The sequence below is a fragment of the Pelodiscus sinensis genome, chromosome 17 (genome assembly GCF_049634645.1).
Source record: "Pelodiscus sinensis isolate JC-2024 chromosome 17, ASM4963464v1, whole genome shotgun sequence".
NCBI classification, from domain to species: domain Eukaryota; kingdom Metazoa; phylum Chordata; order Testudines; family Trionychidae; genus Pelodiscus; species Pelodiscus sinensis.
The window spans coordinates 31,979,713-32,004,376 of record NC_134727.1 but is presented as its reverse complement, the minus strand read 5'-3'; the positions used below and the strand labels follow the sequence as shown (position 1 = coordinate 32,004,376).

The following is a 24,664-nucleotide window of genomic DNA, read 5'->3' as shown; positions in this document are numbered from 1 at the left end:
TCTAATTAACCAAGCTGACAAGAATTCAAATACAAATTACTCTTATAAATGAAAGGTTAACCACAGACTGGTGTCAGTCTTCGTCATCGCTTTAGATGGATCAGAGTGAAAAAAATCATTGCACCTTAATGAAAAAGGGAGAGTCAATTCCTATATGAAAAGGGCAGGCTTCCTTTTTTGAAACCCAGAGGTGCGGTTTTTGGTGGATAAAATGCTCACTCCCCCCATCCCAGAAAAGAGTTTGAAGATGATAAAATATTCCTATTTACAGTATTTTCTCCCTATGATTGACAATGTAAATGAATCTGTAAAATCCACTTTTTAAGATTCAGACATTCACAGAAAAAAAATATTTAACACAGTCCAGCAGCCTTAAAATAATTTAAACTCTTCGGAAGGGTTTGGGTTGGGGGGGAGGGGGTATTTTTTTAAACAGAAGCTCATTATTTGTTGAAATTCTCTCTGCAAACAGGAAGCACCTGAAATCTTGGGTCAGACATCTGTCCCGAACAATGTGTTGGCCATAGAGATTGGTCCTAGCTAGGGCCTGATGGTGTATTTGTCCTGAAGGGCCTATGGGTATCTAACTTGTTTTTTCTACAGCAGTGGCTCTCAAACTGTGGGTCCAGGCCCCAAAGTGGGTCACAATCCTGTTTCAATGGTGCTACCAAATCTTGCTGGGGCGCAGGATGAAGCCAAAGTCCAAGCCTTGCCACCTGGGATTTGGGCCTTAGCCCTGGGCAGTGGGCTACAGGCCACCACTTGGGGCTGAAGTCCTTGGGCTTCAACTTTGGTCCCCCCTGCCCAGGTCACTGAGGCTCAGGTTTTCCCCCCTTTGGGGTTGTGAAGTAAGTTTTGTTGACAGAAGGGGTCACAGCCCAGTGAAGGAACAATCCGTTTCACACATACAGAATGGGAAGCAACTGTCTAGGAAGGAGTCCGGCAGAAAAGGATCTAGGGGTCAGAGTGGACCACAAACTAAATATGAGTCAACAGTTGCAAAAAAAGCAAACATGATTCTGGGATGCATTAACAGGAGTGTGGTGAGCAAGATACGAGAAGTCATTCTTCTACTCTGTGCTGTCTAGGCCTCAGTTGGAGTACTGTGCCCAGGTTTGGGTACCACGTTTCAAGAAAGATGTGGAGAAATTGGAAAGGGTCCAAAGAAGAGCAACAAAAATGATTGAAGATCTAAAAGACATAACCTATGAGAGAAGACTGAAAGAACTAGGTTTGTTTAGTTTGGAAAAGAGAAGACTGAGAAGGGACATGATGGCAGTTTTCAAGAACCTAAAAGGGTATTACAAGGAAGAGGGAGAAAAATTGTTGTCTTTGACTTCTGATAATAGGACAAGAAGCAATGGGCTTAAATTGCAGCAAGGGAGGTTTAGGTTGGACATTAGGAAAAACTTCCTAACTGTTAGGGTGGTTAAACACTGGAATTAATTTCCTAGAGAGGTTGTGGAATCTCCATCACTGAAGATATTTAAGAGCAGCTTAGATGAACATCTATCAGGGATGATCTAGAAGGTGCTTAGTTTTGCCGTGAGGGCAGAGGATGGGACTTGATGACCTTTCGAGGTCTCTTCCATTTGTAGTATTCTATGATTCTATGAACTTTGCAAACCCCTGGGAATCTCTCCTTTAGTCAGGAGGATACATATTTTTCATGATATTTAGCAAACATCAGCCCCCTCCGCTGTTCAATTCCTGCAGCTGAAATCAGCCTGCACAATGAAGGTTGAATTTTTGTCACGGTTACAGATTGCGGGTAGTTAAATTTCACTGGAGCTGGCTTGTGACTGTTGTTAATAATAAAAGCAGGTGTGGAGAGGGCCTGCTGGTGTGATGACTGAAGCGTGAGCCCCGAGATGCTGGGATGAGGAGGTTTGAGAGCCTGAATCCCGCTGTGGGGCTGTGGGACCCTTGCGGGATGACAGATCCAACCCTGCTGCCCCAGTGCTGCAACTGCAGTGGGAAATGGAATCTTTGACTTGCGTGACCTCTGTGACAAAATTTTCCTGTGGCTCCTCTGGGCTGCAAATGGCAAACCGAAGCCAATGGGCGCTGTGAGGCTCCGTGGTCATGGAGCCAGAAAATAAACAAACCACAGCAGCCAGTTAGCAGGTTTCTCAGGGTGCATCCATGGACCGTTCTGAGAAACACTGGGCTTGCAGCTTTCCCAAAGGGGGCCCATGGCCACTTTGAGAAACACTGACCAGGAGAGGTCCTATCTTCCCTCCTGCCCTGTCCCCCCCAGTTCTCCATGGGTGGAAGCAACTTGTACCTTAGTGCCCACACACAGGGCCGGATTGAGGTCTTCATAGGCCCAGGCCCTCTAAATTAGATTTATATAAATAGATCAGGGAGAAATGCCCTATCGTGTAAACGCCTAATATCTTGCACTTTAATTTTCATTCTTGAAAGTGGTGCACTTTGTGAGCAATTCATTGCAGTTCGTTCTAAAATAAGACGACGTGACCAAGAGAGAGGCATATTTACATGCCTGGTGAACAAAGCCATCAGGAGAGCAAGTGGGGACAGGAGATCACTTAACAATCTTAATAAAGATGGAGACTACATCTGGACACTTTCCTGCCTTTTGTGACAGGAGCGCTGAATGGTGGGAAGACAGCAGTGCACCTACACTCCAGCAAGAGAAATGCTTTGTTTGGGCTCATGTCTCAAAGAATACATTTCAAAAGTTTACTGGAGTATAAACAGAAAGGGGAGAGAACCCAACACTTATCTGTCGCTCGAGGAGCCAAAGAAACCAGCACTTTGATTCTGTAAGAGTGGATCCTGGCTGGAACAGCCAGTCAAGTTGGAGAAGTTGCTGTAAGCAGGGAAAGCATCTTGAATCAGAACTTTAGCTGATTAAGTTAAATTTTACTTAGAAGCATTGTTTAGTTTTGTTGGTTTGTAACCATGTTTATCTCCAGTCTTTCTATCTGATATCATTTAAAGCTGTGTCTCTTTGTTAAAAACCTTTTCCTTTACCATAAGCCAACTCCGTGCTTTAACTGAAGTGGAGCATTTGTTAAGCCCAGTTATGTTAATAAGCCGCATTGAGTTGTCCCTTTCAAGCTATGTCTACACTACATTTTTTTGAGGAAGAGCCAATGCAAATGAAGCACTCCTTAGCATTTTCTTGCACTTCATTTGCATGTAAAATAGAGGTATAAGGATCTTGCGCAAAAAGGTTTTTTTGCGCAAAATGGACATGTCCACACTGCTTGTTTTTGCACAAAAACCTTGCGCAAAAAGGATCGGAAGAGATTATGCAAATGAAGTGTGAGATTATGCAAATGAAGCCATTTGCATTGGTTCGTCCACAAAAAAACATGGTGTAGACATAGCCTAAGGGAGCAGCAGATTTAGCTTCTGCAAGCGTTCGACAATAAGGATGGACGCTACAGGGCAGGCAGTTTTGAAGAAATTTGGGGCAGGGAGATTGTTGGGGTCACCCTACCAAAGTAACTAGGTTGTGTCAGATAGCTGGCTGTTGGTGTCAGGGCTGTGAGACACAGCAGCAGAGCATTTAAGAAACCCAGAGTTTCAGGACATGCAGTGACACTATCCATTTTAGTGCTAGGCTGAACCACAAAGCATCACAGTGGGTAACTCAAAGTATTGCACACACAGTGAGGGTGTTCAGAATCATCAGGAATAACATAGCAGCTGTATGTTGTTTGTTGACTAACGATAGCAAATTATTAAGATTCATTTAGTAGTTTTCTTATTTTCGAGTCAATTACAAATGTTTTTAGGCCCCAAACATTTTCGTAGGCCCTCAGCACTGTGCCTGTTGTGCCTAATGTATAATCTGGCCCTGCTCACATGGTGTTGAAAGGCAGCTAACACCTCCAAGCTGCTGCTGGCCACTGACATAACCCAGCTACCTCCTGTCCCCTGGCTAAAGCGCGGCAGGAAGGGGTTAACCCCTAAGGATGCATTGTGCTCCAGGGCTCAGAGAATCTGTCTGCTGGGGCGTCAGCAAAGCTGGGCAGAGGTGACTGCGAGGGAAGGTGCTTAGCAGATAGAGCAGCTCCGCACTCACTGGGGGCAGGACTCAATGTAGGAGCAGTGTGTGGAGAGGGTGCTATCTCCTTGCCTGGGGGGCTGCTGCTGAGTCTGCAGGGTTAGGGGGCAAACAGGCTGGAAATAGCTTCCTCCCCCCTCACTGCAGAGGTGCGGGGTGGAGAAGCTTCCCCAGACCAGGGATGTGTGGGGCTTTGGCACATTCAGTGCTTGGCTCCTCTTGGTCAGTGCCTTAGGCCGGAGGGTCGTGAGCTTTCCTGGATGCCAGCCCAGCCAGAGGCACTGGGGGAAGGAAGGAGCCTTCCAGGCAGGCTGTTGGTGAGCTGAATGATCTGACCAGGGGCTGTTTCTCCTCACGGTGCCAGGGCCTGCCGGGGAAGGGGGGTTATGGAAGAGCAGTGGCCTGGAGGGGGAATGGACACAGCAGGGAGAGGACAGTGAGAGGGGAAGCATGCAAAGGGCTGATGGGTGGGCAGCAGAGGTGACATGTAACCGGCCATGGCCAGTCCACATTCACCAGCCACCACAGCAAACAGCCAGTGCTGGCTGGAAATGGCAGGGGGGGGGAGTGACAGCCTGCTGGGCAAGACCCAGCACTCAGCGGGGACTGCTCCCATGGACCATGCAGGGGAGCAGCCAGCTGGGCAAAGCTGCAGTATGTGGAGCCACCAGCCTTGCACTCCCACCCCCATCATCAGCCACCAGACCCTCCCACCCCCACGCACTGCTGCAGGAAACACCAGCAGCAGGAAACACCAGTTACTGATAGGAGGGGAGAGAGAAAATACGGGACAATTGGCCTATTTTTTAAAATTAGGGACACTTGCAGGAGGGCTTAAATATGAGACATCTGGTCACCCTAGGCAGAGAAAGCCACTCATCCCACCAATGCAGTGAGGAGAGTAGAAAATACTATGCATAACTGCAGGGGTTGTAACAGGAGGCTGGAGCTTAAGGATATTAGATTAATGAGCAACATTATGTAACTCCCCTCACTTTCATTTAAATCCCCCCCTTTATCGTCCCTCCTCCCTTGGTCTGTTATCTTTATTTTCTCTGATACAGATTGTAAACACTTCTGAGTGTTTTGTGTCTTTATAAAATACGGTACGAAGATAATGTGCTCAACACACATGTAGCAGTTGTAAAAGAATCTGGTCATGACAGTCCAGGCAGCAGCCAGCCTGCGCTAGGCTAAACGGATTTTCGGTTTATAATTCTGTTTAGAAGTATAGTAACGTCAGCCTTATTACATGATGCCCTATTTTTCTTCCAAACCTTCTTAATCTCATCAACATACTGCTCCTCTTAAACCCCTCGGAACATTTTCTATTGTAGTGGTACTTGACTCTGCTTCAGCTCTGTTCTGTTCAGCAGCAAAGTTTACCTGCCACAGCAGAGACATCATTTCCCTCCCCTGCATTCCCAGAGAAAGAGAGAGAAAGAAAAAGAGAAACAGAAAAGAAAGAAAGAGAAACAAAAAGAGAAAGAGAGAAAGAAAAATCGACTTGACAGTCACTTCTACAGCACAGGAGCTGAAGGGAGATTGTTTAATAGTGGACTCAGATTTTCAAGGTAGTTTTTTATTTCTTGGTCAGAAGATCTCTTCAGGAAGAGGCAGGAAGTCCGGTGTCTTAACATCTGGAAAAGTTATTTCTCCTAGGGTACGTCTACATTAGCTCGTTAGTTCGAGCTCGGTAGGGTAATGAGGGCAAGCGGAGTTGCAAACGAAGCCCGGGATTTAAATATCCCAGGCTTCATTTGCATGTTCCCAGGCGCCCCCATTTTTAAATCCCCCTTAGTCCAAACTCCGTGCCCGCGGCTACACGCAGCACGGAGTAGGTAGTTCAAATTAAAGATCCTAATTCGAACTACCGTTACTCCTCATATCCTTGTGGAATGAGGAGTAACGGTAGTTCAAATTAGGCTCTTTAATTCGAACTACCTACTCCGTGCCGCGTGTAGCCGCGGGCACAGAGTTCGGGGGATTTAAAAATGGGGGCGCCCAGGAACATGCAAATGAAGCCCGGGATATTTAAATCCCGGGCTTCATTTGCAACTCCGCTTGCCCTCATTACCCTACCTAGCTCGAACTAATGAGCTAGTGTAGACGTATCCCTATATAGTGAGCAGTAAATAACAGAATGGTGTGGATAGAGTTTGAATTCCATAGGTGGGTTTTGTGAACTGGTTACTGTTTTTATTTGTAAGATTTTAATGAATAAATTACATTTCTCTGTGGTATTTCACTACTTGTTAAATAAGTAAATAGCTGTGGCAGTGCATTGGGTTTAAGGTTCCCAAGTGGGATGCTTAGCATTAGCAGGATTGCATTTAAGTTTAGTGAGTTCCTTGAGATGGGTCCAAACCACAAATTTCAGAGCTGGGGTCCACCAGGGTTTGGAAGCCCCAGCTCTGAGGTTTGGGCTAGGTGTGAGGTTTATATTTTGATTCAGGCTTCCTCACAGTTGCAGAGCATTCAGATCTGGAGTTCTGGTTGGACCCATCATTAATTAAGAATGGATATATTTTTAAAGAGTGTGGTTTCCCTGACCTTACGTCACCAAAAAAACACTTGCACTTTAACTTTGTAAAGAAAAGCACTGTAGGAATCTGGAAACTGATGTTGGATACTGAACCATTAGTTTTGCTAGTGATTTTCATGCAGGGGAACATGGTTCCCAAGGTGATTGCTGCAATGGAGCTAGGTCCTAAGGCCAAGAAGGCCATAGAGAAGTCCTCCAGGCCGCTAGAGTGTCTAGGAAGAAACCAACCAATCACAGGAGGAACTACAAAAAGGAGCTTCAGGACTAGAGGCAGCTCAGTTGCAGTTCAGACCCAGAAGGGAGAAGCTCAGGGCTGGTGGGCAGAACCAAGGACAGCTCAGAGTGGGGAGCTGTTTAGAACTTCCTCTCCAGGAGGAGAAGCCCTGGAGGCACCACTCTCATACCCAGTGGGGAAACAGACTAAGAGAATGGATTGAACTGAGACAGCTACAGGGATGGGCCTGGAAGGGGTTGTGATTTCACACAGGAGTGTGATTCAGCTGGAGGGTTAAGTAGGCAAAAAGGCTTTTAAAGAGACAGTGCAGGCAAAAGCACTCTGCAAAATGCGGGTGCTGGTGGGTGTTATACACTGTTATAATCACCAACAGGTTTTGGGGTGGGCGAATGTGGTTCTAATGCTTCTCCCAGTCTGTACAAGAAGTCTTTCCAGAGGCACATTTTCTCACTTAGTTGAAACGCATCTATGCTAGCAATGCCACACAGATCTGTGCAACAATTCCCACATCACTGGTCAAAAAGTATTGTGAAAAATGGCACAAAGGATTCAGGGAAGCCTTGGTGTAATTGGTAAGCTGTTCTACGATTACTTATTCAGGGACAGGACTTGGCCAGTGCCTGTGTGGTAATGTCAGGCAGCCTGAGCTATGTTCCTCATCTAGCAAGCTCGAAAGCAGAGTCCCCTTTGTACTGACCACAAGTGCATCCTGTCTTTTCATTGTCACAAGGGACATTGCAAGGAGGCATAGCGGTGAGTGACTGAACATGAAGTAAGGGCGGGGGGAGGGGGTAATGTAAGAACCTCTTTTGCCTAGACTAGATTTATCTGGTTAAAGAACTAAGTTGCCTTTATAAAGCTATTAGAATGCCACCGTTTATGTAAAGCAATAGTTCCCAAACTTTTTGGCCCATGGCCCAGCCTGCTCAAAGCTGACCTTTCTGTGGTCCACCAGATGATAAAATGGGTGCAGGAGGGAGTGTGAGTGCGGGGTTTATCTGGGAGGTAGGGAAGGTGCAAGAGTGGGGTGGGTGGATGGGGTTTTGGCATCAGGTGAGTGCGTGAGGGGGGTGCAGGTGCAGGGTCTGGATTTGAGGAGGATGGGGGGCACTTACCTGACTCCATGCCTCCCACTGCTCCCAAGCACTACTCCCTGCTGCTCCCATTGGCCATGATTCTGGCCAATGGGAGCAGTGGAGAAAGCCTATAGACAAGTGGTTTTCTGTGCTGCTGTTCCCCCAGCCAGGGTCAAGGGGTGCAGCAGCATATGGAACTACTTCCTTTCTCACAAGCCACATCTGGCCCGTGATGCTCCCTCCCCACAGCAGGAAGCTGGCACTGGCACTCCAACCTCTCAGGGAGAGAGGGTGTGGAGTTGGAGCACCCCACTGCAGTGGGGGGTGAGCCCTGAGCCAATGGCCCACCTATGAGATAGTTGCATATCATACTTTAGAAAAAAGAAAAAAGTAGTTTTGTTAATTCTCAAAGATAAGGGCAAGATGAATTCTGGGGAATGCAGAATGTAATTCCGTACAGGTGACATTTCCATCAAGCCTAAATAGGTTGTGACTAATAGAAAGCCTATTAAATGACACAAGTCAGTGAAGTGGTATTGAAAGCAAACCATTTGCTACAGAACACCGTCAGCACTAATCACAACACGTCATTCATGTTGTTCTAGTCAGTCCTTTAGCACCCGCTGGCCAGACTGACTGTCAGTGGCTCCAGATGCGCGATCGACATAGTGCATTGCAGCCCAGAGCCCCTGTGCTATCTGCCAGTCTGAGCCTCCTAAGAAACTGGGATTACAGGTGTATGCCACCGCACCCAACCTGCCATGCAACATATTTAAAAATGAGTTATTGTGGGCAGGATAATTCTAGCATTTATTGTGCTTGTGAAAAAGACAAGCTTTGGTGTTCCAGAGACCTGAAAAAAGAGCTCTACGTAAGCTCAAAAGCTTGTCTCTCTCACCGGCAGAAGTTGGACCAGTGCAAAATATTTCCTCACCTATCTTGTCTCTCTTTTAGGGCATGTCTTCACTACCTACTGGATCAAGAGGCAATGATCGATCCAGGAGAATGTGGGAGTTGATTTATCGTGTCTAGTATATGTGCAATAAATTGACCGTTGAGTGCTCTCCCATCGACTCTGGTACTCCACTGGAACAAGAAGAGTAAGCGGAGTGGATGGGAGAGCGTCAGCTGTTGACATACTCCGGGGAAGATACTGCGGTAAGGAGACCTAAGTACGTCGATCTCAGCTACGTTGTTCACCTAGCTGAAGTTGCATGACTTAGATTGATGGCCTGAGATGGTATAGACAAGGCCCCATGGTGGGACCAACATGACAGTGCTGCAAAGATTTCTAACTTTGTCCTCTGAGTGTTTTGGAGCAGCTCATTAGCATAGAGTTGAAAGGACAGTGTCACCTTATGCTGATTAGGGCACATGTATGCTACAAGTGCTATAGTGGCATAGATGCAGTGCTGTTGCCATGCCACTGTACACACTTTCTGTAGCAATGGAAGGGTTTTCCCCCCATCACTATAATAAATTACCCCATCAAGAGGCAGTACTAGATCAAAAGAATTTTTCCATCAACGTAGTGGTGTCAATATCAGTGGTTCAGTTGGTTAACTATGTCTCTCGGGGTGTGAATCTTTCATACCCTGGAGTAATGTCAGCCTAATGTGAGGTGTAGACCAGGCTTAAGTCAAGACAGTGGCATTAAAGCACAGCCACTATATTTGAGCCTGCTGTTTGTCTTGCTATACAGTGTACTCTTTTCTCAGGGGACTCTTTTTTCATGGTTTTTGAAGTTCAATCTAATCAAGTGTTTGCCATCATAATTAAAAACTGTTAAATCTCACGTCGCTTAACCATAATGATGGGCCTAGGGGAGGGAACAGAATTTCCTCAGTTGAGCCTTAAATGAAAACAGGCTCTCTTAATGAATGCACCAGAGAGGAGTACAAAGCCCTCCTTCATTATTATGTATATTACAGTAGCACTTCCAAGCAGTAATTGAGATCAAGGCCTTGTACTAGACACTGCATATGCACACAGTAAGATGCCATCCTGCCCTGAAGAGCCTGTTTTCTGAATACACAACACAGAGAGAGGATGTGTTTATTGCATCATTTCATAGAGGGGAAACTGAGGCATAGAGAGATTAAATTAATTACCCAAGGTCATAGAGGAAGTCCGTGACAGAAATAGAAATTGACCTCAGGTCTCCTGAGTTCCAGGTCAGTATCTTAGGGTATGTCTACACTATCCCCCTAGTTCGAACTAGGGGGGGGTAATGTAGTCATACGGAGTTGCAAATGAAGCCCGGGATTTGAATTTCCCGGGCTTCATTTGCATAAAGCCGGCCGGCGCCATTTTTAAATGCCGGCTAGGTCGGACCCCGTGCCGCGCAGCTACACGCGGCACGGACTAGCTAGTTCGAGGTGTACAGCTAGTTTGGATTAGGAAGCCTAATCCGAACTAGCTAGTCCGTGCCGCGTGTAGCCGCGCGGCACGGGGTCCGACCTAGCCGGCATTTAAAAATGGCGCCGGCCGGCTTTATGCAAATGAAGCCTGGGAAATTCAAATCCCGGGCTTCATTTGCAACTCCGTATGACTACATTACCCCCCCCCTAGTTCGAACTAGGGGGGTAGTGTAGACATACCCTTAGTCAACAAACCCTCTGTCCTCAAGAACTTTATCCTCTGTCAGTGGTTCTTCCTACTTAACTCAGGCCTTTTCATAGCTCCTAAAGCCACTTCAGTTAACTTCTCACTGTTTTTTGATTGATTACTGAATGGTTTAATTTATTCACTAGTCACTAAGCCAGAGTCAGAGCTGGGCTAAGCAGATGCAATACCATTGCTGCACATGCTTACACAAGGCTTGAATTTTGTCCAGTTTGTCTATTGCACCATTATCTGCCATTAATAATCTATATCTTATAATTCTGTAAGGCATTTTGGAATTGCACCTTTAAGAAAGAGGCTGTATAAAACCAAGTTTTATTGTGCTGCCTTTGGACCACAGCATCCTCCTTTTCTGCACCTCCCTTCTCCCTAAATTTACCTATTAACTTGAAAGGGAGAAGGCGAAACTGTTGTACCTTCTCTCCCTCCACCTCCATTGGGTCACCAGTGATTTAGGACAGTGCGGAAGGCTACACCAAACTAGATGTGTGCCATGGGTCAATATAATTAGTCTGACACAGAATCCTGAGGAGCATTTTCAATGCTTCTGCTAAGGATAGATTTTCCCAAGCAGTTGATCAGATGCTTAGTGCGCTGTTATTGAAAATAAGACCCTCTATCACCATGCCATGTTTTTCTAAATGAAAGCTCATTATTGTAATGATTATTATAATGTCTGATATTTATATTTTAGGATTTGCAAACCTACTCAAACTTCCTAAATAAAGACCTAGCTTAAGAAGAAAAGGTCCAGACAAGGGGGCAAAAATTTAGTGTACATGGGGTATCTCCAAGAGAACAATAACCAAAAGGGTATGAATTATTTTTGCCCTCCAATTACAAAATTCCAGCAGCAAAGGAGATTTTTCTGGGGGTATGAATTCATTAGGAATCTTTGTTTTCGGTGTTGTCCACACCTGGGAGCATTAAGTTCTTTGCTATTAGCATTTAACTCTACATATAAGTACTCAAAACACTGAAGTTTGCAGGCAAGCTTGAAGTCATTGTCACTACTGGAAATAATTGATAACAAATGATGACGACTAACGAGACCATCCAAAACACAGATACATCAAATCCAAAACTGGTTTCTGTGGGGGAGCCTGCACTACCCTGCCTTGGCAATAAATGGTGATGTCTGATTAGCCCAAAGTGCGGATTTCTGGCCTGTTTCAAGTCTGGTGCACAAGGCACGCAGGCAGGGCCCGAGAGTCAGGAATTGTTTTGCATAACAATGCAGATTAAGCAGGGTACACGAGACCACATCAGAAAACACAGGACAAGCTGCCTTGTACTGGTACTTCTATTTCTGATCAGCAAAAAGGACAGATGCAGTCCTAAAACTGTCAACTACGCACGTCGCAGCAGCATCCTGAGCAGCAGGATGTTCCCCAGATAGGGGCATTGGGCATTTTACATATCCTACACAAGACGTAATCAATTGGTAAATATTATTAGAATGACCAAGTCTCACTTTACTATAAATGGGGTTTAGTAAGACCAATCGATGGGAGGGAATGGGCAGGACTGACCAACACGTCCTGCTCGATGTAACTAGAAGTAATTAGGCCCTTCACACTGGCGGCCCAGTGCGTGGTGTTCCAACGTGTGGGAAAAAACAGAACCATGACCTCCTGTCTGGCACTGTAGGTAGCGTACGGGTGAAGTGTAAGTGAATTAGGCATTATTATTGTATATAGTAGATCTTTTAGTAATTGCTTTTGCATTGCTTTGCGCTGTATTAATTGCTTTAGAATTTATAGTATTTAAGGTTTAAATTGTACAGTATTTGTTCTTAAGGCTTGTAAAACTTAAACAACTGTATTAACTGCTTAAAGCTTGCAATAAATAAGAAAGTGGTTAAGTAGCCCTAGAGTGTCCTGGTTTCCCTTGGATCTAAAATAAATCGAACCACACGACAGTTTCCAAGAAGGGTTTTATAGCACAACAATATTAATGTTAAACTGAATAGTATTTACCAGCCACGTGAATTGGTTTTATACAGGCCTCACATTTATTAGTCAATAAACAGCTGTCACCCAAAGCATTTCTGTAACACATAAAATGACACTGCATTTGCTCATGCACATTTGTACAGACAATATCCAATTGAGCTTACAGTTTGAGGGAGCCGAGTCCTTACAGTGGATAGTGTTTTCAAATGTTTAGCTCAAGTTACATTCTTACAGACTGGTCAAACTGATTAGGAGCCATGCAATATAGATTTGTTCCTTGGACATCGTCTCTTGGCCACTCTCGCTCTCTAGTTGTTGATATTGCCTTTGTGATTTTAGTATCTGAACAAAATTTGGACACTGTTTTTAGCTCACATTTAGCAACTGCAAATATCTTTCCCGGCTTCATTCAGGGAAACGATCTGTTTCAAAGGCCACAGGTTTTCTTGAGCTGTTTTCAACCTTCCAGAGGAGTCTGTTACATTGGATTACAAAGTTTAGCATTCGAGTGCACAAGGCTGGTATAACTTAGTCCATTATGCAGTACAAATATAATAGAAATATATGTTATGGTCAATGTTATCCAGTGTGGAGACATGTCATTGTGATAAAAGTGTGATTTGAACTGTGTCCACATACTGTATATTGCCACAACTAGGCCCACAACACCGATTTACGCTAATGATCGTTCTGTATTGCTTATGCATTTCTAGGTCTGATCCAGTTCTAGTAAAGCCAATGGAAAAGCTCTGAGTGACCTCACTGGAAGTTGAATCTGACCACAGATAACAGTAGTGCATGGAATACATAGGTAAGGTTACATTTGGAGCCAATGAAGTTACATGTCCTTATCTAGGGATGGTTTGAGCCAATATCTTAAAATGCCATACCCACACCTACTTCCCTGCATTCCCCCTGCTGGGTAGATGATATCTCCATTCAAAGCAGAGTATGACTGTCAACACTTCACCCAAATGAAGCCATAAGAAATAGCAATGTGAAGAAATCAAGGCACAATTATTATTCACATTGCATTTTGAAGCAATCGAAGTGTTCAAAGTGTTTCCACCTGGGTAATGAAGAGCACTTTTTTTATGCAAGTGTGATAAGATTTGACAAAAACGGTTACTTAATTTAGCTCTGATGAGAATGACATGATTCAGCAACAGAATGCGCTTGTATAACTATTAATGTTATAACAATTGTATTATCTCTGGAGCAAGAATAAAAAGACCGTGGCTATAATTCAGCCATCATTGATGGCAGCAGATTTCTTTGATTCAGGGACCACACAGTGAATGGTAATGTGGCTGCTATGTCATGGAAGCAGACTGGATGTGCTCACTCTTGGGTTGCTAGGTACTTTCATTTTTTTTAATAACAAATATCTTTTCTGTGATTAAAAAAAAATGGTCGATGGGAACTGGGTGCATCAATCCTTGATTGCCTTTTGCTAGTTAATTCATGCATGATGTTATTTGCACTCCCTCTGGGCCAGCGATAAAGAGCCATTCACAGTAAATCAGCAGCGAGATTTTTGATCGTAAATTATAAAATGAAGAGGCAGAGTAGGTCTGTGCCAGGAAAAAGAAATCTAGTAAGTGGAGAAAAGAAAGTGTAGGAGAAAGTATGTGTTCATTGCTCTTCCTGCTATACTTATACATTTCTGTACCTGTACACTGACTCTACCTTCTGCCAAATCACAGACATACAACTTACACTATCATTTGTCACCTGTGTAGGGCTTTCCTTGGGGCTTATTTCAAGCTCGGAATTGTGTATAAAGAAGCTCTATTCATAGGACATATTAAAGAGATGTATGGTCTTGAGCATAACTTCCTAGGAAACTGCGGTTTAGGAGAACAAGGCCAAGTTAATACTTGTCAAATTAAAAGGGGCTATGTATAATGAGGAAGAGCAATTTCTAAGTGTATAGTATTATAATAGGTACATTTAGGCATTTTTATCTGTTACCACTCACTAGCATGAAAGGCTTTAAATGTATCATGGTTCCTGACTCTTTTAGGCCCTGATCCTTGCAACAGACACTTATGCACATGTTTCATTTTACTGCCTTGATGAGTTCTACAGAGGGACTTGCAAACAACCTGGCTGCCACTTGTGCACCCCCTCACATCCAGGGTATCTGTGCATCGCCCTGTTCAGTATGCTCCCTTCTCCAGCCTCTTTTGCACAGATTCCACCCACTTTGCTCACCCAATCACAACATCCCCTTTGGGATCTGGCTTTATTCAGTCAAAACAAACTCAAATGTGAAACTCCAAGCCCCAAATCTCTGCCCCAGGGTCTTACTTCACCTGGGTGAGCAAAAAAGCTCAGAGGCAGCCTGCTCTGAGTGTTAGCTTCCCGCTGCCCTACTCAAAACAGACTCCCTTGCAGATTTCGCAGCACTAGCTGCCCCCTCCCAGGGGCAGCTTAAGGCTTTGTCTACGCTGGCACGTTTTGTCACTAAAAACTGCCAAGTGGCAATAAAACAGTGAGAACGTTTACACTGCAATGCAAATTTCTCAGGAAAAACACTCAGTTTTGGTGACAAAAAGCTTCCACCCCTGCAAGAGACTTTTGTCTTTTCCCCTCCCTTTATTGTCAACAAAGAGCCAGTGGGGACTCTGCTGTTTGTTTCATCGAGAGAACTGGCTTCCGCCAGTATCCCACAATGCCTGCTCTGATGGCTCTTCTCAGTGTTTTGTGGTCTCTGGTGCCTTGCAGGCATGCTCCCCTCCCCTTTCAAAGACCCAGGAAGTATCTGACAGCTGCGTGAGCTGCTGCTTTTGGGGAACAAAGAGCAAATCATTGGAATGCGCCTGTTCTACCCTGCTAGGAACACAGTAGCAAGCAGAATGCTGCTGCAGGGGGAGGGCTGGAGAGACGGCTGTGCTGCTTTGACATTCCTCAGCACGGAGAGCTCACAGAGCTACAATAGAATCCCGAGAAGCACGGGGATCAGCTCTGCCTTCCTACAGCACTGCACTATGGGATGCTTACCCACATTGCTTTGCTCTGCCTGTTGATAGGGTGCTAGCAATGTGGCCATGAAATGTCAACAATGGGAGGCTGAAAAAACAGTTTGACTGGTTTCACTTTTGGCAACTTTTGCATGCTGACAGCATTTTTGTCACCAAACCTTCCCAGTGTAGAAATAACCTAAGATTCCAACTTCTTTCCTGTGCCACGGATGTCTCCTGTTGGCTCAGATATAAAGCTGGCTCCAGACTTTGAGACTCCTGCAGGGCAACTGACTCTTTGACTTGCTCACAGGAGTACTCAGCATAGTTTAGTTTAGCATGTGTATAAGTGTTCACTAAAGCACGGGGACCTTACTCTACAGCCCAGTTTGTGAGAGAGCCTTAACTTTCCTCCCAAGCCCCCCTCCCTCACTGTTGGGTTCTTAATGCTTTAGTCAACCCTACCACATCAAGATCATCTACTTGGCCATGCAGAAGGAAGGGGAAAGAGTAGCCATAATAACAGAGTTTCTTATATTTGCAACTGCTCCATACAGAAAATAGGGTATTTCTAAGATGAACATTGTATTCTTGCAGAAATTAGTAGCTAACTTTTTATATAAAATAGTCCAAAAACAAATCCTGGAAAGATGAAGTATTTGGAGGAACCTCTTCCCTGTTATATTCTGACCGGATCAGATATGCTAAGATCTACTCAATCCAAAAAAGAAGAGGGCAGTAAGGGAGCTGTTTTTGGCTCCATAAGTATAGAGCTGTCATGATCCTGATGTGAATTAGGACTATGTAAAGGCTTCTGAAAGTTATGCTAGCTTGCTCTGATCCCCAATGGACCATGTGCCACTTAAAAACTGGTAGAGCATGCCACCCAAACCCAACATAGTCCTGTACCGTGAGAGGGGGAACAGTTGTCAGATGAGCCAACTATGCTAGATTAATCTATTTGAGCACTTTCTCACAACGGGAATACTCAACTAGCCATCTGAGACCAGACTGAAACCACTTAATACTACCTAAGTGCTATGAATAGATGGATAGAATCTGACCCAAGGTCTCTGCCATGTGCAGATGTATCTGCACAAAAATGTTTTTTCCAACGAGGGCTCTGAAGCTGTGATGCTGATGAGTGAACCCCTACCATTGGTGTACAGTATCTCAGGGCTGCTGACGGGGGAGACAAAAGGGGTCCCATAAATGTAAAGGGTCAGGGTGCCTGGCTGATGCTGTCACAGCTCAAGGCCCTTTATAGGCCATGCAGCACTGAAGGGCTGGTGGGGGGAGGCTAGCCCCCAGTCTTGCCCATGCCACAAGAGGCCCCGCAAGCACCACTTTTTACCCGTTGGTCCAGCAATTCTGTCGGCAGCTCCATAGCATTGACACTGTAGCTGCATTGCTGTGGCATTTGATGTGCAGACAAGCCATCAATGAAAACTCTTCATAGGCTTGACTATGCTTAGGGCTGCTTCAGTGCATCTGTGCTGCAGTAGTGCTTAGAGAAGATGTGACCCATGTCAACGAGAGAGCTTCTCCCACTGATGCAGGGGGAGGTGGGAGCTATGTTGATTGGAGAAGGTCTTCCATCAACATAGTGTTCTCTCCCTTGGGGGTTAGGTTGACATAACCTCAGTGCCCAGGGGTGTAGATTGTCCACACACCTGATCAACATAACTTGGCCAATGTAAATTCCTTGTACAGATCAAGCTTTAGGCAATCTTTCAGCAATTTTGATTTTTTTTTTTTTTTTTTTTTTTTTTAAAGCCTAGCCAGTGAGTTTTCAGCTTTTGCAGCAGCACTGGGTGGCTTTTTATACAGACCTGGGAATCTCAGAACGAAGATAAGTTCCTGGTTGTGCTGTCAGTTACACAGATGTTACCGTTAGGCTGCATCTACACTGCACTGTTATTTTGAGATAACTAGTGTTATTTCGAAATAACAATGCAAGTGTCTACACAGCCATTCCATTATTTCAAAATTGCTTGAAATAACGGGAAGCTTATTCTGAAATCTGTAAACCTCATTCGGCAAGGAATACGGTTTGTATGGAGGACAGCTCTGCATCTCCAAAAGGGGCAGGGCCGTGGGTGGAAGGAGTGGGGTCGGGGCAGCCAACCTTCCGTGCCACCTGGACCACAGTTTGCCCTCCCCAAGCCCATAGCGCCACCTACTGCACATGGTGCAGCATCCCTGCTTCCCCAGGCAACTCTAAGAGCCGTCCAGAGCACTCCATGGGGTGCTTCAGCAGCAATTTGAAGGGTCCGGGGCTCTGGCCACTGCTGCAATAGTGGTGGCAGTAGCTGGGAGCCCTGGGTCAATTTGAATTGCCAGGCCCTGAGGCAATTGCCCCCTTTGCCCCTCCCAGTCAGCAGGCCTGGGCAGGACAAACAGACAGTAAATGACAGTTTATAGGTAACTTTCACAGTGCAATATACACTAGGGAACATGTTATGATCTGGGTGTAAATTCTTTTCACTGATGCTGTAATCCTCATTTTTTGAGGAATAAGGGATCTTGTGCAAAACGGGGGTTTTCCGACAAATGGCCCTGTTTACATACGGCTTTTTAGTGCAAAAACCTTCTTCCGGAAAAAGGATCGGAAGAGAATATGCAAATCAGAGCACAAGATTTGCATTTCCTCTTCCGACAAACTACCGCAGTGTAGACATAGCCTGAGATACATAGTTACGGTTTTAGGAATTAACCCAGTCACAAGTCATTTTCCTGTTAGTGTTGAAATAGCTTAAGGCTATTTGACAACTCCTAAAACTTAGAGCTAATCCATACTGAACCTTTATACTGACATAGCTGCATCTCTCAGGGAATGAGAAAAATCCGCGTCCCTGGAAAACAGAGTTAAGCCAATCTAAACCTAGTATAGGCAGCTCGAGGATGACAGCAGAGCGTTCCATCGACCTAGCTGCTACTCCTCTTGGGGAGGTGAATTACCTGCAACAATGGTAAAATCCCCTCTGTCGCTGTAGTAAGTGTCCGCGCTGAAGTATTCTGGCTGTGCAGCTGCAGGGCTGTCCCTGTGCCATAGTATTTTAAGTGTAGACATTTCCTTAGGCATTAAACTACATTTAAAAGCCTCCTGTTATCAGAGAAGAATTAATGGTTCACAATAATAGAGGGCCCAGTCCTGCACCCTTAGCTTAGGCAGAGCTCTCAGGATTTGTAAAATGCGTGCAGTATTCCAAGCACTTTCCTGAGCTGCACTTTAAATGATGCTTTATAAGACATGGTGTGCACTAGTCTACAGAACTCAGGGCTGGTCTACACAAGAAGGTTAGGTTAATTGACTTAACTATGTATTTCAGGGGTGAGATGTAGCTAAATCAATCTAAGCCCCAGTGCACAATAACACTAGATCGGTGAAAGAATCTCGTAAGCTATGTGTACATGACACGCTTTGCTGGAAGAGGCAATGCAAATGAAGCAGGAAGAGGCAAATGCAAATGTTTTTGCACAGGTGGTTTTTGCACACAAAAAAGCAGTGTGGACATTTCCTATGCCCCAGGGAAGCATAAGGATCTTGTGCAAAAAGAAAACACCCACACCGCTTGTTTTTGCGCAAAAACCCCTTACGCAAAAAAGGATTGGAAGAGATTATGCAAATGAAGTGCGAGAAAATGCTAATCCATGCTTCATTTGCATTGCCTCTTCCAGCAAAACGCATAGTGTAGACCGAGCGTCAGAAAAGTGGATTGACTATAGTGACTGAAGAACCCCCTCTGTCAGCATCATAGTGAGTGTCTACATTGCAACAGAACAGCTGTAGCATTTCTAGTGTAGACATACCCACAATAATCTTCAGAGAATCAAAGTGTGTTTAAGTTGCTGTGGAACTTTATATGTGCTTTATGCCCTGGGACATTCTGAACCCTGAAATGCTCTGTCTTTTAGAATCTTCAGTCTATAACTGGAGAAAGTTAATTTCCCTGTTCATAGGGAATTAAGATGTGAGCTGGAGTAGTGGTGAATAAAAGATCAGATTATTAGCTATCTCAAGATGGAATCATCAAAGTAATGTAGTAGGGTATTTGGGGTTTTTTCAGACTTTAAAAAAAATATTTTGCAAATATATATGTACTTCACTTCAGTGACTAAAAATTGAGGGTGAGACTTTTTGAATTAGTACAGTAATTAGGACTGTCATCTTAGAAGTATTGGAGTCTTTTAAAATGGTGTTCAGAGAAGCTGAATTATAGTAAATAACAGTAGTCAGTCTAGAAAGTGACAAAGGCATAAATATGCATGGAAACGGGTCAAGGTAAGTCTGAAAATCTCTCTCTCAAATTGGAAAAATAAAATTAAGATAGATTGTACCTGGAAGCAACTTTGTTGTGAAACGTAAATATGTGTTTCTGACATTATAATCAGTTGCCATTAAAATATTATGAGATCATATAATTAGCATTTAGAGATACATAGAGATATCAGTCAATGAGGAAGAAGGTATTTTCTGACACATACACCTCTGTGGTAACTAGCCAGCATTGTAGAGAAAGCTATACTAAAATAATCCAAACAGGAAAATGGAATAATGTATTGGTGTGTATCCATTTTAAGCATTTCAGCTGTCCACATTTAAACTCTAGAATTATTGCCATTATATACATTCCTAATTGATTCTGTGATGACACCATAAAGGTGGATAGAGAGTACATTCAGTATGTCTTACTTTATAAAGCAATTAAAAGTATGTTTTAATTAAAGAACCATTAATTTTCCAGTTTTAGTCTTCCATGCACTGCATTATAGCAAAAGCCATTTTCAACAGGATATACAAAAATACCCTTTCTTAACCAGGCGCCTTTTGTGCATTATTCCTCACTAACACACAGGAAAGGGGGAGAATATTTCTAAAACTAAAGCACAAAAAAAAAAAAATTCTATCCAAAGGCAGACTTGTTTTCATCTTTATAAGTAGCTGAAACCAATGAGTAACTATGAATTCAGTCTGTTTGATAATAGCTATTCCAAACAGTCTGGTATCAGAACCAGTTTTGTTTATAACAGAGACCTATAAGTTGTGCTGGAGAAAGAGAGAAAAATGCAACACAATGAAGAGAAATGCTATATGCATTTTTCACCTTGAATACTGGAGAGCTCTGTAGGGGCTCAATTTGGGCCTATCTCAACTTTTATTTAGAAACAAGATTAAGTCTCTAGCTCGTCTTGTATATGAACAAAGCCTGGAAACCATAAACCAATGCAAGTGGATATAAAACAAAGAAAAGCGTTCGCTAGGGCTGAAAGCGAGAATCAGAGAGAGGGTTGAGACACCCTAATGGAGCTTCCTCCAGACTCCCTTTTTATATAAAATAAGTGAGTTAAGAGCCTATTTCAAAGAATGATCTTCTTAACCCCTCAAAAATTATTGATCCATCTGTGTCCACACTGCTGTACTAACAGGATACAGCAGTCAAGTATTGGTGGACAGAGGGGTAATTATTATTTCACAGGTCAGCTCAGACAGCTGTGTAGTCACATTGCCGAAAGCACTAACAGAAGGCTGTTCTACTACTGTGATGAGTGTGGTATAAGAGCCTGCGTAGAACACAACTTGAAAATGCTAAGGTCAGCTCTGGTTGCCAGCATTCTCAGCCCCATGACTGTGATGGTGGCTGCAGACTGTGACAGCCACCATGCAACAGGTGCATCCACTCATGCTGTGGGATCTGCTTCTCCTCCAAGCACTGCTGAGAACCAATGGAGAACAGCTCGGGTAATCCCTGCAACCCCGGTCCTTGCGGCTGCTCCAGCACTGCGCAAGGAGAAGAGGCAGGCCAAGCTGCTGTACTGAGTGGAAGTTCTGCAACTGCTGCAGGCTGCCTCCTTCACTCACCTTGGAAAATCTGGGTTCCTTCCCCCTTTGTCCCTGACCTGCCTTTTCTTGCTAGGAAAATCCTGCTGCCTAGCCTAACACCTACTCCAGCATCCTGGGATACCTGGTTCCAATTTGCCACCCCTATCTATGCATACATCAGCCATGAGGAAGCCCAACCGTCTCCATTAATTAGAGAATCAAAATGGCGCCCCTTTCCCCAAACTCAGTGGCAGATATAGGGCAGGGTAAGCGGGGCGGCTGCCCAGGTCCCGCGCTGCATTAGGCCCCATGCCGAGCCGCCGCACGGGGCCCAAATGGCAGCTTGAGCCGCTTTGCTCTCGCGTGGCATCCCGTCTGAGCGGCGCAGAACTCAGCCGTGCGTCACGGCGGGAGGTGAAGGAGGGGTGGGGCGGTGATGTACACAGCCGGGGGCAGGAGGCAAAGGGCGTGACAGATGCTCCAGGTCCCACTCCCTGGCCGTGTACATCACTGCCTCGCCCCTCTTTGCTTCCCGCCGTGGCTCACGGCTGAGTTCTGTGCGGGGCCCAAATGGGCTCTGTGAGTGAGAGGCAGGAGCAGGAGGAGGAGAAGAGAAGGAGAGAGAGTGAGGCAGGAGGAGGAGAGAGAGAGAGAGTGAGGCAGCAGGAGGAGGAGGAGAAGAGAAGGAGAGAGAGTGAGGCAGAAGAGAAAGAGAGAGTGAGGCAGGAGGGGGAGGAGAAAAGAAAGAGTGAGGCAGGAAGGGGAGGAGACTTAAATACAAATGAAAATTATTAATTCAGAATTTTGTTTAAGGATGACTCACATTGTAATTAAAATTAAAATTATCCAACTAAATTAAGTTTCTGTCAAGTTTACCCAGTTCACATTTAATATGAAAACAGCCTTCAATTTGCACATTTGATGCCTTTTTTCTATTTTTTCTCCAAAGGGGGCCCCCGCAAAATTGTGCTGCTCTCATCCGCCCCTGCCCAAACTGCCATCCAGCAGGGGGATCTGCTTTCTACAGAACCAGACACTCCTAAGCAGAGGCTTTACAATATCCTGCCTGCCACTGTGCTACCTGCAGGGGCCGCAGCTCTCACCATTGTGAGGGATGGCTGCCATGTATCTGAGCCATCTGACGTAGTCTTTATGAGGGGCAGGGGAAACATGGTGGGGTCCAGAGGCACAAGGCTAGAGGGCAGGGCAGAGGAAGGATTGATGGTTTTGGGAGTACTTTGGAATACACGGATTATCTTGGGGAAACAGAAGAAAGCATTTAACTCAGGGAGTGTCACATGGATTGATGAGGTGGAAAATTTCTGAAGGAGCCAATTGTTGATAGTGAAATCATGTGCTTCAAAATGATATGTTAATAGTGCTGGTATTTCACTAGTGTTGCCTGTAAAGGATTTCTGGGGGTGATTTATTAGAATTAATAAACAATGTTATTTAGATACATTTACATGCTCCCACTGAACTAAACAGCAGACTCCCTCTGACATTAGTGAGAACAGCTTAAGACCTTCATAATCTATGAAAAATTTGACTAGCATCAGTAAATTCACAATAAAGACAGAGTTTTGAAGACTGACATGCTGTATTATTTTAGATATTCATAGGGGCATTATTTAATTTCAAAGACCCCTTGGATACATCAGTGTGCAGGGTTGAAAGGGCAATGTTCTCATATTCCTCCTGAGGTGCAAAGCATCTACAGTGATGAATTATCACTATTAAATCCTTCTGGAAATTTTTGTTCAGAAATCCATAAAAGATAGGGTTGATACATGTAGAGAGCATGGCTACCAGGTGGCACAATGTGAACACTAGATTATGGTGGCAGTTCATCAGGGCCTCAGAGTTCCAGTCAAAAACAACATTAAATATATTTAGAGGCAACCAGCAAGCTGCAAAGGTCACAACAATGGAAATTAGCATCATATTAATCCTTTTGCTCTCATTTAGTCTGCTCTCATTCTCCCTCATCCCATTCACCTTACCATGTCTCCGCCGGAGACATACAAATATCTTGAGATAGCAGATAAAAATAAAGCCCAGTGGGAAGCAATACTGGAAAACCAGCAGACTGGTGGTAAAGACCAGTCGCTCTGCAACTGATGGCCATGCCTCAATGCAAACAACTTTGTTCATGTAGAAATCGCTATGGTAAGATAGATTTATAAAGGGTTCATCAGATAGTTGGTGGAATATAAAAAAAGGAATGGACATGATAAGGGAAACCCCCCAAATGAATATAATTCCCCAGTAAGCATGTGAAATATTAGGCTTCCAGCCACGTGGGTTCACTATTAACTGGTGTCTCTCGACAGCAATTAATACAAGCGAAAATATGGAAACTGTGACAGACATACTTTGTACAAAAGAGCTTATTTTGCACATAGCCTCTCCAAATATCCAATAGTCCATCAAAGTGTATGCCACTGTGAAAGGAATGCACATGATACATATCAAGACATCGGACAAGGACAGATTAGCAATCAGAATATTTGTAACATTTTGAGCTTCTTTCTGTCTTTTTATTATTATAATCAGGCAAAAGTTTCCAAAAAGCCCCACGACTGTAACGATAGTATAAGCCATGATGAGCAAGAAGACTGCAGGGAAAGAAGGCTGACATGACTCAAAATGTGAAAACTGTGAGTTGCTGCTGTTTGCAATAGTTTGATTAGACAAACTCACACTGGGATTCTGAGTGCTTTTCTCCATCATAAAAGAACCCCAAAACCATAGACATAATTTAGTATGCAAGGCCTATTTTTTGGCCCTAATTATTTAGAAAGTATTTTGCTGGAGCTTCTCAAGACCATGATTAATAGGATTCAATCTTTATGCTTGTTCTTCATGATGCTCTGTTTGAGCAGATCTGATACTAGTACTTTATAGAATTGAAGAATCCTGAAAACAAAAGCAAATGATAAAACATTAGTGTTAAGCCTATAAATCAAAGAGACTGACACAATTAGCTTGAATCTGCTTTTTGAGGTTCTGAACTCACGATTACAGAGACTCAGTGGCTCTCTTTACACGATTCAGTGATTGCAGCATATTATCGAAGAAACAGTGATGACTGCTCTATTTAAAGTTTCGTAACAGTTTTCATGCAAACCCTCTTTTTTTTAGTTTCATTTTTATGATGAAATATTGCAGGGTCAGTCTCTTCCCAAAAATGGATATTTTTTGAAAGTTTGACCAAAAATAGTTCAGTCATTTTTGAGGATCAGGAAAATGAAGAATCATGCTTCTGTCATCAAAGGGCCGAAATCAGGCCTGACACCAACTTCCCAAAAATTACTAAGCAGTGCTATAGTATGCTGAAGTCTATCTGTGAATTCATGTACAATGCTCTGTAATATTTAAAAAAGCACCCTCTAG

The 24,664-nt window shown here is 44.2% G+C and overlaps 1 protein-coding gene and 1 long non-coding RNA gene across 3 annotated transcripts in view; one reads left to right on the top strand and one right to left on the bottom strand.

Annotated features, from left to right (window-relative positions):
- Positions 1 to 22,451, top strand: part of LOC142818737 (uncharacterized) — a 143,551-nt gene extending 121,100 nt beyond the window's left edge. For both annotated transcript variants that reach the window (XR_012896376.1, XR_012896377.1), the window contains exons 2-3: positions 8,853 to 9,056; positions 13,192 to 22,451. This is a non-coding gene — a long non-coding RNA (uncharacterized LOC142818737). The remainder of the gene's footprint in view (positions 1 to 8,852; positions 9,057 to 13,191) is intronic.
- A 425-nt stretch (positions 22,452 to 22,876) lies between these two features.
- LOC102457672 (neuropeptide Y receptor type 6-like) lies at positions 22,877 to 24,001 on the bottom strand. The gene has a single exon (XM_006116018.4). The coding sequence runs from the start codon at positions 23,999 to 24,001 to the stop codon at positions 22,877 to 22,879; it is 1,125 nt and encodes a 374-aa protein (XP_006116080.2).
- Between the last annotated feature and the right edge of the window lie 663 nt (positions 24,002 to 24,664).